Source organism: Onychostoma macrolepis, chromosome 03 (genome assembly GCF_012432095.1).
Source record: "Onychostoma macrolepis isolate SWU-2019 chromosome 03, ASM1243209v1, whole genome shotgun sequence".
In the NCBI taxonomy this organism is placed as follows: Eukaryota; Metazoa; Chordata; class Actinopteri; order Cypriniformes; family Cyprinidae; genus Onychostoma; species Onychostoma macrolepis.
This window is the reverse complement of record NC_081157.1, coordinates 54,571,617-54,589,005: the sequence shown is the minus strand read 5'-3', so window position 1 is coordinate 54,589,005 and position 17,389 is coordinate 54,571,617. Positions and strand designations below refer to the sequence as shown.

The following is a 17,389-nucleotide window of genomic DNA, read 5'->3' as shown; positions in this document are numbered from 1 at the left end:
TAGCATTGCGTCGGTAATTTTGTGTGTTATTAGCGTGTGCGGAGCTGCGGGAGTAATATTGTGTGTTAATAGCGTGTGTGGCACTGCGGCGGTAAGTTTGTGTGTTATTAGCGTGTGTGGCACTATGGCGCTAATTTTGTGTGTTATTAGCGACCCCCGCAGCGGTAATTTTGTTTGTTATTAGCGTGTGTGGCACTGCGGCAGTAATTTTGTGTGTTATTAGCGTGTGTGGCACTGTGGCGGTAATTTTGTGTGTTATTAGCGTGTGTGGCACTGTGGCGGTAATTTTGTGTGTTATTAGCGTGTGTGGCACTGCGGCAGTAATTTTGTGTGTTATTAGCGGTGTGGCACTGTGGCGGTAATTTTGTGTGTTATTAGCGTGTGGCACTGTGGCGGTAATTTTGTGTGTTATTAGCGTGTGTGGCACTGTGGCGGTAATTTTGTGTGTTATTAGCGTGTGTGGCGCTGTGGCGTAATTTTGTGTGTTATTAGCGTGTGTGGCACTGTGGCGGTAATTTTGTGTGTTATTAGCGTGTGTGGCACTGCGGAGTAATTTTGTGTGTTATTAGCGTGTGTGGCACTGCGGTAATTTTGTGTGTTATTAGCGTGTGTGGCACTGTGGCGGTAATTTTGTGTGTTATTAGCGTGTGTGGCACTGTGGCGGTAATTTTGTGTGTTATTAGCGTGTGTGGCACTGCGGCAGTAATTTTGTGTGTTATTAGCGTGTGTGGCACTGCGGCGGTAATTTTGTGTGTTATTAGCGTGTGTGGCACTGTGTAATTTTGTGTGTTATTAGCGTGTGTGGCACTGTGGCGGTAATTTTGTGTGTTATTAGCGTGTGTGGCGCTGTGGCGGTAATTTTGTGTGTTATTAGCGTGTGTGGCACTGTGGCGGTAATTTTGTGTGTTATTAGCGTGTGTGGCGCTGCGGCGGTAATTTTGTGTGTTATTAGTGTGTGCGGAGCTGCGGGAGTAATTTTGTGTGTTATTAGCGTGTGCGGAGCTGCGGGAGTAATTTTGTGTGTTATTAGCGTGTGTGGCACTGCGGCGGTAAGTTTGTGTGTTATTAGCGTGTGTGGCACTATGGCGCTAATTTTGTGTGTTATTAGCGACCCCCGCAGCGGTAATTTTGTGTGTTATTAGCGTGTGTGGCACTGCGGCAGTAATTTTGTGTTATTAGCGTGTGTGGCACTGTGTAATTTTGTGTTATTAGCGTGTGGCACTGTGTAATTTTGTGTGTTATTAGCGTGTGTAGCATTGCGTCGGTAATTTTGTGTGTTATTAGCGTGTGGCACTGTGGCGCTAATTTTGTGTGTTTTAGCGTGTGTGGCGCTGTGGCGGTAATTTTGTGTGTTATTAGCGACCCCGCAGCGGTAATTTTGTGTGTTATTAGCGTGTGGCACTGTGGCGGTAATTTTGTGTGTTATTAGCGTGTGGCACTGTGGCGGTAATTTTGTGTGTTATTAGCGTGTGGCACTGCGGCGGTAATTTTGTGTGTTATTAGCGTGTGTGGCACTGCGGCGGTAATTTTGTGTGTTATTAGCGCAGCGGAGCTGCGGGAGTAATTTTGTGTGTTAATAGCGTGTGTGGCACTGCGGCGGTAAGTTTGTGTGTTATTAGCGTGTGTGGCACTATGGCGCTAATTTTGTGTGTTATTAGCGACCCCCGCAGCGGTAATTTTGTGTGTTATTAGCGTGTGTAGCATTGCGTCTGTAATTTTGTGTGTTATTAGCGTGTGCGGAGCAGCGGGGGTAATTTTGTGTGTTATTAGCGTGTGCGGAGCTGCGGGGGTAATTTTGTGTGTTTTTAGCGTGTGTGGCACTGCGGCGGTAATTTTGTGTGTTATTAGCGTGTGCGGAGCTGCGGGAGTAATTTTGTGTGTTATTAGCGTGTGTGGCATTGCGGCGGTAAGTTTGTGTGTTATTAGCGTGTGTGGCACTGCGGCGGTAATTTTGTGTGTTATTAGCGTGTGCGGAGCTGCGGGAGTAATTTTGTGTGTTATTAGCGTGTGTGGCACTGCGGCGGTAAGTTTGTGTGTTATTAGCGTGTGTGGCACTGTGGCGCTAATTTTGTGTGTTATTAGCGACCCCCGCAGCGGTAATTTTGTGTGTTATTAGCGTGTGCGGAGCTGCGGGGGTAATTTTGTGTGTTATTAGTGACCCCCGCAGCGGTAATTTTGTGTGTTATTAGCGTGTGCGGAGCTGTGGGGGTAATTTTGTGTGTTATTAGCGTGTGCGGAGCTGCGGGGGTAATTTTGTGTGTTATTAGCATGTGTGGCACTGCGGCGGTAATTTTGTGTGTTATTAGCGTGTGCGTAGCTGCGGGGGTAATTTTGTGTGTTATTAGCGTGTGTGGAGCTGCGGGGGTAATTTTGTGTGTTATTAGCGTGTTATTAGCATGTGCTGAGGTGCAGTGGTAATTTTGTGTTATTAGCATGCACGGCGCTGCAGTGCTAATTCTTTGTTATTAGCATGCGTGGCACTGCAGTTTAATTGCTCATGAAAATTTGCTGGTGTGAGTCAGTTGTAGTGGGCGGAGCTTCAGATGATTATCCTCTTACCCCCCACCCCCCCGCACGCCGCTCTGTTGCTAGGCGACCGTTAATAAGAGCGAGCCGCAGCTTCACAAAGGATTGTGGGACTGTGGGGGTGTTGAGAGGTTCATTAAACGGCAGCAGCACAGTCAACAAGAACGAGCGGCGCTCCTATCATCCGTACTGCTATCAGCCCAGAGTCTCTCTCTCTCTCTGCTCTTTTATTGTTTGGAAGTCCTTCCTTGTCCCTCCCTCCGCTGCCTGTCTCTCTCTCTGTGTCTATCAATATTTCATATGCTTCTTTCTCCTATGCCAGTGAGGAATGAATAAGAGGAAAGCGGATGTGTGAGGAATAATAGATTAGTCGAGCTGAGCGCTTCTTCGTGTGTAGTTTAGCGTCTCACTGCACGACAGAAAACACTAAAAACCTATTGCACTGTCAATACTACATACTAGATAGAAACCGCTGCATTCAATCAGCTACAAGCCATTACTGATGAGGCACTTTAGCAGCCTCGTGTTCTTGTCCGTGCTTAAATTCATAATCATTTGTCTTGAACTATTGCATACTAGAATAAAGCTGAACATAGAGAGCATTTCATCACAGGATACCATGTGTCGTTTGTATGCTACACAAGTTTAAGGTATTCCATGCACAGAGAAAATGTAGTGCAGCAGATTATGTGACAGCGTAGTACAGTACATAGAGAGTACAGTACATAGAACGAGCACACACTAGAGCGTAGAATGAGATGAGCAGCAGGCAGACAGACTCAAGAGTTTATTTTAATTCGCTTTATTCAGCATGTGAAAGAATTCTGATCCATCATCATCATCATCATCAAAACACTCGCTCACTATTAAAGTCTCATAGAGGTTTGTGTTCATATTGTCATACAAAAGGAGGAATTCTCTCATTATTATATACACAATCTGTACATGTTTTCACTTGAGAATCATTTCAGAGATGTAAATGACGTAAAAATTTCAGTAACATATCAAAGTGGATGTAGTTCTTATTCCATAGTGAAACAATTCACTCATTCAGCCCGCATCCTCTTGCACTGCAGTTACCATGGGAACAGCATTGTAACACCATGGCAGTGCCATAGCAACAAGAGTATTTAACATAGAAGTCAGAGTCTCGCACACGCACACGCACACCTGACGAGCGACAAATTCATCGATCGTGTGGAGAAAACAACAGATGGAGTTTGTACCGTAGCGATGTGAATAACAACAGGGCGCTTCTTATCTGTAGAATACTTCAAACCAGCTATACTTACCTTAGAATAATGAGAATATAGTAGTCAACAGAACATTAAAAGTTGCTTATATATTGCGAATACACTAGAAAAAATTATAACTACAGCTATGCGTAATAGGCGTATTCCTCTATGAGCACAAGAAAATGTGATTTTCAAGCATATAGAGCTCAAGCTTTAAGCATGGGGGTCGTAGGGAACTCTGTGTGTGTGTGTGTGTGTGTGTGTGTGTGTTTGAATCTAAACTATATACGTTTTTAGGAAAACTCAAACATAGATTACTGCGCTATAACGGGAATGCCTCCGGCTTCAACATACGAGAAGAAAACACCCTAAAACGCTTTGATATAATAATAATAATAATAATAGTAATGCTCTAAAAAGAAAAGTTTAAAGACATGGTTAGAGTTATTCAAACTGTAGAAACAATACAAGAGGAGATGAAAGGTTATTCTGCGGCAGACCTAAAGCGAGGACGGGACCTCACGATAGCGTTACAATTAAAAACATGACACTCTAGCAGCTTACTAATCAGCTTTACAAAGTCAGTCAGTCCTTAGGAAGGGTTCAAAGCCCTGCTTCAGATCATAAAACACACTCTGTGATGGATGCTGGAGATCTGTGTGTCTGTGTGTGTGTTTGCGTAGCTACACTGAGGACACTTTGAGGCCGATTGTTCGCTAAATCTGACAAAACCACCTTCTGTAAACGTCCTGAAAGGTACAAATACATAAATAACGTAAATGCTTATTTTTAATAAGGGTTTGGGCAAGTTTATAGCAATTATGTCCTCATTTACATAGCTATGTAAACGTGTGTATGTGTATGTGTGTGAGAGAGAGAGAACCTGGAAACCTTCTCCAGCAGGCGACCAGACGTCTAAACACAATTGAAGAAAAACTTAGCAAGGAGTAATTGGTACACTAATCGAGTAAACTAAACATGTCCACGACAGCACTGCTCAGCTCTGTTACGCTGCAAAGGTAAATCCGAATAAAGGTAAATCCTTAAAATGAAGCCGGTTAGGAGGCGGTAAACTATCAGAATTAAGTAATAAACATGGATTTAAAAAGCAAACTATCGCTTAAAATATCACTTATCATGAGTTATAATGCTTTAGCTAAATTTTGCATATTTTATGTTTTTGTTGTTTTGTTCTGTTTTTATCTTTATTTTGGTTATACTTGAAAAAGCTATATTAAAGGTAGACCTTGTCGGCTTATATAAAGAGAAATGTATTTACAACCAAAACAAAGAGAGGTGTTGATACTGTCATTTCATCTCCCTCGTTTCTCAGCATCTGAGCGAGAGTCACGAGAGCGTAACCGAAGGCGTATCAACACGCTTTCTCATTGAATATGAAATATCACGGCAGTAGAGACTCGAATATAAATGACGGCATAAAACAGAGGCTTGTGCACTTTCACGAATGCACGCGTGTTTCACGGCAGTAAACAGCATGGGAGAGGCTGTTGCCATGGATGCGCTAGGCTGACGCGGAGACTGGATTGATCGTCACATTCAAAAATCCCTAACGCTCAGCAAAGGCCTCAGGAAAACGACAGACAAATGAAACCCAATTTCAACAACAGATTACCAGTAGTCGGCAGTACGTCTCTGAGGTACAGTTATTACCCTGTTTCAAAAAAAAATATCAGTGCGCATTTATTATGCTTTCATGATTGTATCTTCACAAAAGACACGAGTACAGGACTGGGCTGTTCTGGTGGCCATCTGACGTGGCAGATGGACGTGCTCTTGTTCTTCTCACCAGCTCGTGGAGATGAACCCAACGGTGCAAACGTGAACTTCACAGGAAATTACATTTTCAGTTCTCTCTCGAGTTCTGTGTGTCCTGCTAAAATCTGGACTGGTTCTCACACGTCAGACTCTATGCTGGAGAGCTTCTCGTACACGTGTCCATTGCTGCCGGTGAACGGTCGAGGCGGGCCAAGGCTGAGCTTGCTGGTGTGGTGGTTCCCCATGCATAGCTCTGCGGGGAAGCCCATGGGGCTGAGCAAATCCCCGTGCTGCGACTGCTGCTTGGTGACGTAGTAGGACTTGGCACCGTGCAGCAGACACTGGTCGTCTCCGAACGTAGGGATGAAGGGGTTGTGGTCGGTTCGGTCGGGATAGAGGGATTTAGATAAAGCGTGAACAGGCCCCTCCAGGAGTCCTCTGTCTCTCAGATCCCTCTCTCCCACCGAGCGCCGATGGGGCGCGTTCTGCAACCCAAACAGCGATCCCGCGCCACTCTCGTAGAACAGCGGGTCTCGCTCCGTGTCCTGTTCGGGACGCTCGAATATGTGTGCGAAGGAGGCGTCCATGCAGCGCTCCCGCTCCTTGAGGCTGACGCTGCGTGGCGGCGGTGCTGCACATAACATAGGCGGTGCGCCTATTCCACTTAAGTTTTCTCTCTGCAGATCTACGAATGCGTCGTAGGAGTGCTGCCGGCGTAGCGGCTTCCCGCTGAAGGCCCTGCGGCGCTGCGCCGGCGTCTGGCCTCTACCGCCTCCCAGTTGCTCCAGCAGGTGGTTACTGTCCTCGCTGATGTCGTACAGGTTTCCGGACTTCTTACAGGCTTCACATCGCATGCAAGTGGCAGAACTTGGACGGCTGCTTCCGACTCTTCCTGCGGCTCCTGATGCCACGCAGCCGCTTCCAATGTGCAGAACTCCGGGTCCGTGCTTGCTTCCCGCGCTGCTGGCCCGACAGCTGCGACATTCCCACTCGCCGCTCTCCGGTTTCTTGGGTTTGCTCTTTAGGAAGTCGTCTACAGACACCAAACTGGTGCAGTTGCCTCCTCCTACGCCGGGGCCATCAGTAAGATCCACATGCTCCCACTGCGGCACGCCTTCCTTGGGCCGGAACTGATCCAGGTAGAAATCCCTCAGGCTCTCCTTGTCCTGTAGCAGATATGAGGTGGAGCTCACGCCTCGTTTGCGCTCGGACGGAGGCGAAGCCGAGCGGTGCCCGTGGTGGTGGTGGTGGTGATGTTGGCGGCGCCGATAACCCAGTTCGATCTCGTCGAGTTCCCTGCGGGACTTTGCCGATGCCGGACGCTTCTTCAAGCTGTCTCTATACTGCTTGCGTTTCTTTGCGTTCCCCTCCAGATTCCCGTAGGTGACGGTATGAGTGGAAATGTCAGACACGTCAGAGCGAATGTTTCCGTCGTCAGCTCCACCGCAGAACCGGTCGTGCCCTGCGATGTATCCCGAACTGGAGGCTCCACCTTTAAAGGAGAACTTTCCGTAGAGGTCAGCCAGTCCCTGCTTCAATCCCGGCCCAGACGGGGGAGTCTGGCTCTGCAGCAGGTCGAATTTACTCATGTTCCTGTGCGTTAGTGCAGAGCGTGGCTGTGTGGTGAAGATGGGGGCTACGCCGCCGCCCAGGCTGTCGCAGTCAAACATGCCGCCCTCCAGAGAACTGCTGGAGCCCAAGCTGTGGGGCCGGTTGGGGCCGGTCAGCCCCAGAGTCGAGCCCCCGTGGTGGTGCAGGTAGTGGTCCTGGTACAGGTTGCTGTCCTTCAGGTGCAGGTTGCCGAAGGTGCGCTCCACCTCGCTGATATAGTCGCTGAACATGTTGTCGTCGGGCAGGTAGGGGGCTTTGCAGTCCGAGTGTCCGGCCAGGCTGCGGCGGTGCTCGCTGATGTCGTAGACGGAGGACTCTCTGCGGATGAAGTCCAGCGCGCTGTGCGGGGAGCCGTTGACCCCCGAGAGGGACGCCATGTTCTTGGCGGTGCGCAGCAGGCGCAGGATATTCGAGTGCGTATTGTTCATGGTAGCCGATGGCGAATTGAGTGCTGAACTCTTATCTTCGATTTCTACTCCGTGAATGCAGCTGTAAATCTCCTGAGAGAGGAAGAGAGAGACCTTTCAGTGATCAGAGACAGCATAAGCATGTTATTTCTAGCATCTTGGAACTGTATTCTGCACTGCTCCGAAGTAGGGCTGGACGATATGGCCAAAATGTACACTACCAGTCAACAGTTTCTGAACAGTAAGATTTTTTATGTTTTTTTAAAGAAGTCTCTTCTGCTCACCAAGCCTGCATTTATCTGATTCAAAGTACAGCAAAAATAGAAATATTGTAAAATATTTTTGCTATTTAAAATAACTGATTTCTGTTTTAATATATATTAAATTGTAATTTATTCCTGTGATTTCAAAGCTGTATTTTCAGCATCATTACTCCAGTCTTCAGCACATGATCCTTCAGAAATCATTCTAATATGCTGATCAATAAATATTTATTATTTTTATTGTTATTATCAATATTTAAAACAGCTGAGTAATTTTTTTTTTTTTTTCAGGATTCTTTGACGAATAGAAAGCTCCAAAGATCAGCATTTATCTGAAATAAAAAGCTTTTATAACATTACACACTATACCATTCAAAAGCTTGGAGTCAGTATAATTGTATTTATTTATACATTTTTTATACATGGGGGGTTATAGAAATTAATACTTTTATTTAGAAAGGATGCTTTAAATTGATCGAAAGTGATGATAAAAACATTTATAATGTTACAAAATATTTCTATTTAAGTTTTCAAAATAATAATAATAAATGTTTTTTGAGCAGCAAATCAGAATATCAGAATGATTTCTGTAGGATCATGTGACTGGAGTAATGATGCTAAAAATTCAGCTTTAAAAATCACAGGAATAAATTACATTTCTTAATTTCGGTCGATACAATATAATTCTGATATCGATATGAACAATATTAAAAAAATGAATTTTCCAAGTCTGTGAAACCTCCTATAAAACTATGTAATATTTTAGAAATAAAAATGGTTTAAATAAATGAATGTTCACCATTTATTTGTATTTAGCCTTCATACAAACAAAAAATGTGAAATCACCGTCAAATAAACATAAGACTCTCAGAATCACCTTATTAATATTAAAATCTTAACTTTATACTGATTATTCTTATAGACTGAAACAAAAGTGCTTCAGCCAGGATAAAGAACATACAAAGGGTTGCTGCAGAACACAGAAAAAGAGTAAGCAGCCGTTGCTAGAGACGGTCTTATTGAAACTGCAAATTGATAGAGATATCGTAAATGCGTTTACAAATCATATCACTGTTATTGAAAGTAATTATATACTGATACTGAATCATTGTCCAGCCCTACTGCGATGCTGTGTGTTTTCTGAGGTGTGGCTGTGGGCACAGAATTACCCTGCTGATGGTGAAGGTGAACCCTGGTTTCCCAGAAAACACGCCCATGAAGCAGAAGCGCAGGTGCCAGTAGAAGACGTGTTCAGCGATGAAGGTGATGAGCGACAGAGCCATGGCGGCACCCAGCATGTAGAACACACCCGCCATATTATCCACGTCCAGCTGACTGCTCATCACTTCATTCTTCTCGTGGTGGCAGATCCCGGTGAGCCAGAGAGCCTCGAACTCCTCCATATCACCTGAGACACACACACACACACACATTATAAAGGGTGATGCAATGCTCCTACACACTGGGTCTGTTTGCATTTGAAACAAAGGCTCAGGTAATTCAAAGCTGCTGGCAGACGAGTGCAGTCTTTAATTTGAACTGGATTCACTGAAGAAGACTGATCAAAGGCAGAAATTCACCACCAAGAACAATGGAAAACATATCAATACACAAGACACTCAGGGAGGGATTAGAGCATGTCCGGGATTAAACCTTAGTTTCTACATTACCAAACTAAGGGAACATGGGGAACGTTAGACACCTTTGTCATGTGTTGATTAATTGCCATCTACACTACCAGTCAAAAGCTTTTAAACTTTGAAGATTTTTAATGGTTTTTAAAGAAGTCTCTTCTGCTCACCAAGCCTGCATTTATTTGATCCAAAGTACAGCAAAAACTGTAATATTGTGAAATATTTTTACTATTTAAAATATCTGTTTTCTATGTGAATATCTCTTAATATGTAATTTATTTCTGTGATGCGCAGCTGTATTTTCAGCATCATTATCCAGTCTTCAGTGTCACATGATCTTCAGAAATCATTCTAATATGCTGATTTGCTGCTCAAGAAACATTTCTGATTATTATTATCAATATTTATAACAGTTGAGTAAATTTTTTCAGGATTCTTTGATGAATTGAATAGAAATAGAAAATGAATAGAAAGATCCAAAGAGCAGCATTTATTTGAAATGTTTTCTTTTTTTTCTTTTGTACAATTATACACTATACCACTCAAAAGTCAATATATATATTATTTTTATTTTTTTTTTTTTGATGCTGAAAATTCAGCTTTGAAATCAATTACATTTGAACATATATTCAAATAGAAAGCAGTTATTTTAAATAATAAAAATATTTCACAATATTACTGTTTTTGCTGTACTTTGGATTTGGTGAGCAGAAGATAATCCTTTAAAAATAATTAAAAGCACTGTTCAAAAACTTCTGGCTGATTGTGTAAATCTGTGGAAACTAGGACTCGGGAATATGGGAACAGGGGCAGACTTAGTGATTTGGGGGCCCTAAGCAAATTTCAGGTACGGGGCCCCCACACAATAACTATAATGCTCTTTTATGCGTAACCCTTATTTTGCTCGCTAGCTCTCTCTCATTATAGCTATAGCTATTATTTATTGTAACTATTACCCCTTCACAACTTAAGTAGGCTAAATAATTAGTCAACCTGATGCTGTTCTAAAGCCACATTAAGCTACCTTATTTTTTTCGAAGAACAAAAGAAGACATTTATAAAAAATAAATAAATAAATAAATAAAATGCTTGCACTTGTCCATTTAATGACTTGTAAACTTCTTAAATCTTTTTCCAAAAAGGATTAAAATGTCATAAAAATGATCCCATGCAACTCGTTCCGTATTCCAAGTGTTCTTAAGGCATATGATAGGGTTTGCCGAGAAACAAATTGAAAATCTAATCTATTAAAATCTCCAGTCATTGCATTCGTGCATTTATACGCGTTTTTAGTTTATAGTTCATTTGCATTTATTGTTCGCTAAAAGCACACAAAGAGAGTCATTTTGAAACATCAAGAAAAATAAAATTATGACTTAAAACAATAATTTCTTTACTGAGATGAATACTGTTCTGAGACAGTCAAAACAGCTTAGCATGCGCAAAAAGCGCTCAGTCTATAATCACTAAAAGCTGTCACTCACTTCAGTTCATCGCGATCTCACGACGTTCTGTTAATAAGCTCTCTGCACAATGAATCTCTTATTTACATCTTATCTACACGGTGTTATATAATGAGAGGATTCACAAGCTTGCAGAACGCCGCACTAGGCTTGCTGCGATAGACGGTGTTGGCGGTGATACCGGTGTTAAGCCGCAACACCGGTTACGTCACTTGCCCACCGCGGCACTGTCCCTCACCGTAGTTTAGATTTTTTTATAGTAATAAAAATCATTTAGTTCAGTTAGAGGACACTATAATTCAAACTGAACGCGGCTGCATCACAGATCAGATTTCATTTATCACGTGAGGAGTGAGTCGAGCTGACTGTCAAGAAGAGTGAGGTGAGACAGCGGAACAGTTTCAAAACGAAATGTAAAAGCGCCTCTTTTAAAAATATTTTGGATTTTGAAAAGCCTGTTGACTTCTGCCATTAATCTAAGTGATAATGGATGTTTTTTTAAACATTCGTATCTCATTTATTTGGTTCCACAGTATTTGCTGATTTTTATTTTATTTAAACTGTGTATTTTTATTTATTTATTTATTTTTTCATTATTTTACATCAAGGTGTGTACAATCAGTGCCTCCAAACTTTCTTATTGGTTTTGCTAATAAACGTTCTACGTTTCATAATTATTTGTTCCTCATTCTTTACTGATTTTTAGTTTTGTATACCTATTTAAACTTTGTGTAAGTTATTTGTAATTTTATATCAGGCATAGGCTAGCCTATAGCATGGTGTATTTTTATTCGTTTTGTTAATAAAAGTTCTATGTTCTACGTTGTATTTTGTTGTTGCCGAATTGCCGCTAATTTAAAAGTTAAAGTAAACTGCGCACGGTGCTTTTATAAGCTATTTAAGCAAAGGAAAGTGAGGGAAAGAGGGAAAACTCAAACGAACTACAAACAAACAACTGCTTGACGCCGAATTGCAGACTGTGCATGACTGAGGGTTGCTGGGTTATTATTACTAGTGAACAAGTGACTGTTAGTGTGATGTGAATGACTCAAGATGAGCAGTACCGTCTCCAAACAGCTGCAGGATGGCAAGGTCCACCTGTCTCTTCCAGCCCGAGTCTTTCTGGATGGCGATGCCGTAGCCGGTGGAGGCGAACACTTTCCCGGAGCCGATGGTGACCAGCTTACAGCCCTCATCTCTGCCCGCCATGTAGTTCAGCACCGCCGCGTCGTAGATGAAGGCGTCCAGCTTCCTGCCATTCAAGACACCACACGCACAGAACTTAAACGCTTCATTTCAATGACTGCTAGGAATTAGTTGCATACTGGCCATTTATTAGTACTTTTAAAACATGCAAAATGAGTGTGAATGCGCACAGGCTAATTTTGAGCTGCACGCAAAAATAGTGAAAAATGACAATTGTAGTCGAATTTGAGGTTTTCACAAAATTGAGTTCATTAAGCCCTCGACTAGCGATCCTAATGTTCCAAATAGTAATTAAACATCTAAAATGATCTTTATTTGTATGTTTTCTGTGAGGAGTACCTTCTCTCCGCTCGCTTCTTGACACCTGCGACAGCATAGCAACTACTCTCGGGTACCCTAACAACACCTTAGCAACCACCCTGGGTACCCTGGCAAACACATAGCAACACTTTAGCAACCACACAGAGTACCTTAGCAACTGCCACCCAGGGTACCCTAGCAACCGCATAGCAACACCCTAGCAACCACCCCAGGTACCATAGCAACCACCATAGTAACCACCCCAAGTAACCTAGCAACCACATACAGTAGCACCACCCTAGCAACCACCCCATGTACCCTAGCAACTGCATAGCAACACCCTAGCAATCATTAATCTGTTATGTCTTAAGCAAACGTCTGCAGAACGTTTTGGGAAAAACATTGGATGTGTAACATTATATTAAATCCATGCATAACAGTAAGTCTTAATATCTAGCCGTTTGTCTCATTAATGTTAATCTAAAAAGAAAAGAAAAGAGGGAATCACTCGCTGCTCTTGATTGAACTGCTTTTGTAGTTTTAATAATAAATTTATTTGTAATGAACACACAAAATGATTTTTACATTTGATTATTTGTTTTCTTTCTTATATTTGTTCTACTGCTTGTTTGCTACTGTTTGTTTGCATCTGTTCTAATTTATAATAACAAAGATAAAATAATAAAAAAATAGCTATATTGTAATTATTGATTCAGTAATTATTATTAAGAAAAGAAGTGGAGGAAAAGATGTAACGTTGCTCAGTGATTTAGCTTCGGAATCTTCAGAAAACTTTAACTCGATTTTTCACAGAATTGACTTCGCTGACTCCATCGACTTTAAACGGCTGTCGCTCGGTCATTTTTCCTCCGGTTCCAACAAATCACACATCATTTAGAAAGTCTTTTAATGGAAAATGTGAAACTCATTTTTGAAATTTTGGTCATTGTGACTCATTTTGCCAGCTCAGGTCACATATTAGTGTCTTATTCTGAATGATCATATTATAGATCCCTTCATCCTCACACCTAATCTATTAATAAGCAGCGAGTTAGCAGTGCATTGAGAGAAAACTCATAATTAACAGTGAATGTGTGTGCTAAAGTGTATTGGCGTCTTCATGAATGACTGATCTCAGACTCACCCTGTCTTCAGACTGTACAGCGCTTCGTTAACATTGCGCTGGTGGAATTTGACCATGTAGGAGTGCATCTCTCTGTAGTTATTGCGGATGTTTCTCTCGGTGCTGCCGTTGGGCACCGTCCCGAAGCGAAACGGCGGGGAGAAGTCGTTGGGTCTCTGAAACTGAAGACAAACATACAGCACAAGAGTGACTGAACTGAACTGAATATCCTCTCTACCTGAAAAACTCCAGCCGTATCTTCTACTAGAGCACCTTTTTGTCGCTGAGGCCCGACACCTGGTCCACATACTCTTCCTGGATCATAAACGCGGCCAAGTTAGCAGTATAGCTGGCCAAGAAGATCACAGCGAAGAAGGCCCAGACGGACACCATAATCTTGCTGGTGGTTCCTCTGGGGTTCTGCACTGGGACGGAGTTATTGAAGACCAAACCCCAGAGCAGCCAGATGGCCTTTCCGATGGTGAACGACGGACCTCCGGCCTCTGAGAGCACAGAAACACAACACAGTGACTCCTTCACTCTCACTTGACACCTGAGAGAAGAGAAGGAGACGCGCCAGTCCTTCGTGACGAGCGTGAAGGAGCTGGAGATCCAGACACAACACCACTATATCTGGGTATAATATCGGGGTTCAGTTTAATGTGTCATTTGGGAGAAAAGAGTCAAATTAGACTGACGCCAACATGACAAGAATGTTTTTATAGTTTGGGAACACAACCTTGACCGGCATAGCAACCAATTTCACCAGAATCACTTTTAAACCAGTAGCCAACAGGTTCTGTGCCAAAACAAAAGATCCATTGTTTTAAATACTCGATTAAATACTCAACAGCAAACTGAAGCCTTTAAAAATTCATTTAAATTCCAATCCAATTACAGTTTTTCTCAAAAAAAAAAAAAAAAATTCTCAAATTGTTCAGTCCTAATGGATAGGCTGTGTGAGCCACGAGCAAAACTATAGAAGAACTGCAGGACATTAAAGTTAGTAAATCACGATCAACAATGAATGACTCCCAGGAAACAGCAGCAGTATTTGTCACGCAGATGAGCTCATGTGTGCGGATGCGTCGCTCCGTACCGCGGCCGTCGATGAGACGCCGATTGTAGCCCACGGGACTGAAGTATTCGAAGATGAAGACAGCGATGGCACAGACCAGCAGCAGCATGACGAACATCATGATCCAGACGTCTGCGCTGAAGGGCTCTGTGGACGGAGAGAAGACACACGTCAGAGGATACAGCACACAGCAGAGGAACACAGACACAGCACACAGCAGAGGAACACAGATACAGACACAGCAGAGGAACACGGATACAGACACAGCAGAGGAACACAGATACAGAGACACAGCAAACACAGATACAGACAAAGCAGAGGAACACAGACACAGAGACACAGCAAACACAGATACAGACACAGCAGAAGAACACAGATACAGACACAGCACACAGCAGAGGAACACAGATACAGCACACAGCAGAGGAACACAGATACAGACACAGCAGAGGAACACGGATACAGACACAGCAGAGGAACACAGATACAGAGACACAGCAAACACAGATACAGACAAAGCAGAGGAACACAGATACAGAGACACAGCAAACACAGATACAGACACAGCAGAAGAACACAGATACAGACACAGCACAGCAGAGGAACACAGATACAGACACAGCAGAGGAACACAGATACAGACACAGCAGAGGAACACAGATACAGACACAGCAGAGGAACACAGATACAGACACAGAGGAACACAGATACAGAGACACAGCAAACACAGATACAGACACAACAGAGGAACACGGATACAGACACAGCAGAGGAAAACAGATACAGAGACACAGCAAACACAGATACAGACACAACAGAGGAATACAGATACAGACATAGCAGAGGAAAACAGATACAGAGACACAGCAAACACAGATACAGACACAACAGAGGAATACAGATACAGACATAGCAGAGGAACACAGATACAGACACAGCACACAGCAGAGGAACACAGATACAGACACAGCAAACACAGATACAGACACGGCAGAGGAACACATATACAGAGACACAGTAAACACAGATACAGACACAGCAGAGGAACATAGATACAGACACAGCAAACACAGATACAGACACAGCAGAGGAACACAGATACAGACACAGCAGAGGAAAACAGATACAGAGACAGCAAACACAGATACAGACACAGCAGAGGAACATAGATACAGACATAGCAGAGGAACACGGATACAGACACAGCAGAGGAACACAGATACAGACACAGCAGAGGAACACAGAAACAGACACAGCAGAGGAACATAGATACAGACACAGCAAACACAGATACAGACACAGCAGAGGAACACAGATACAGACACAGCAGAGGAACACAGATACAGACACAGCAAACACAGATACAGACACAGCAGAGGAACACAGAAACAGACATAGCAGAGGAACACGGATACAGACACAGCAGAGGAACACAGATACAGACACAGCAAACACAGATACAGACACAGCAGAAGAACACAGATACAGACACAGCACACAGCAGAGGAACACAGATACAGACACAGCAGAGGAACACAGATACAGACACAGCAGAGGAACACAGATACAGACACAGCAGAGGAACACAGATTCAGACACAGCAGAGGAAAACAGATACAGATACACAGCAAACACAGATACAGACACAGCAGAGGAACACAGATTCAGACACTGCAGAGGAACATAGATACAGACACAGCAAACACAGATACAGACACAGCAGAGGAACACAGATACAGACACAGCAGAGGAAAACAGATACAGACACAGGAGAGGAACATAGATACAGACACAGCAAACACAGATACAGACACAGCAGAGGAACACAGATACAGACACAGCAGAGGAACACGGATACAGACACACAGCAAACACAGATACAGACACAGCAAACACAGATACAGATACAACAGAGGAACACAGATACAGACACAGCAAACACAGATACAGACACAGCAGAGGAACACAGATACAGACACAGCAGAGGAACACAGATACAGAGACACAGTGAACACAGACAGCAGAGGAACATAGATACAGACACAGCGAACGCAGATACAGACACAGCAGAGGAACACAGATACAGACACAGCAGAGGAACACGGATACAGAGACACAGCAAACACAGATACAGACACAGCAGAGGAACACAGACACAGCACACAGCAGAGGAACACAGAAACAGACATAGCAGAGGAACACAGATACAGACACAGCAGAGGAACACAGATACAGACACAGCAGAGGAACACAGATACAGACACAGCAGAGGAAAACAGATACAGACACAGCAGAGGAACATAGATACAGACACAGCAAACACAGATACAGACACAGCAGAGGAAAACAGATACAGACACAGCAGAGGAACATAGATACAGACACAGCAAACACAGATACAGACACAGCAGAGGAACACAGATACAGACACAGCAGAGGAACACGGATACAGACACAGCAGAGGAACACGGCTACAGACACAGCAGAGGAACACGGATACAGACACAGCAGAGGAACACGGCTACAGACACACAGCAAACACAGATACAGACACAGCAGAGGAACACAGATACAGACACAGCAGAGGAACACAGATACAGACACAGCAGAGGAACACAGATACAGACACACAGCAAACACAGATACAGACACAGCAGAGGAACACAGATACAGACACAGCAGAGGAACACAGATACAGACACAGCAGAGGAACACAGATACAGACACAGCAGAGGAACACGGATACAGACACAGCAAACACAGATAC

At 43.4% G+C, this 17,389-nt stretch overlaps 1 protein-coding gene across 12 annotated transcripts in view; it reads right to left on the bottom strand.

Annotated features, from left to right (window-relative positions):
- Positions 1 to 3,291: 3,291 nt before the first annotated feature.
- Positions 3,292 to 17,389, bottom strand: part of grin2ba (glutamate receptor, ionotropic, N-methyl D-aspartate 2B, genome duplicate a) — a 67,914-nt gene continuing 53,816 nt past the window's right edge. For all 12 annotated transcript variants that reach the window (XM_058769398.1, XM_058769399.1, XM_058769397.1 and 9 more), the window contains 6 exons: positions 14,644 to 14,769; positions 13,818 to 14,047; positions 13,566 to 13,726; positions 11,980 to 12,167; positions 8,988 to 9,226; positions 3,292 to 7,648 (listed from right to left, as the gene is read on the bottom strand). In XM_058769398.1, the coding sequence (XP_058625381.1) occupies positions 5,675 to 7,648; positions 8,988 to 9,226; positions 11,980 to 12,167; positions 13,566 to 13,726; positions 13,818 to 14,047; positions 14,644 to 14,769 (2,918 nt within the window). In that variant the 3' untranslated portion in view covers positions 3,292 to 5,674. The remainder of the gene's footprint in view (positions 7,649 to 8,987; positions 9,227 to 11,979; positions 12,168 to 13,565; positions 13,727 to 13,817; positions 14,048 to 14,643; positions 14,770 to 17,389) is intronic.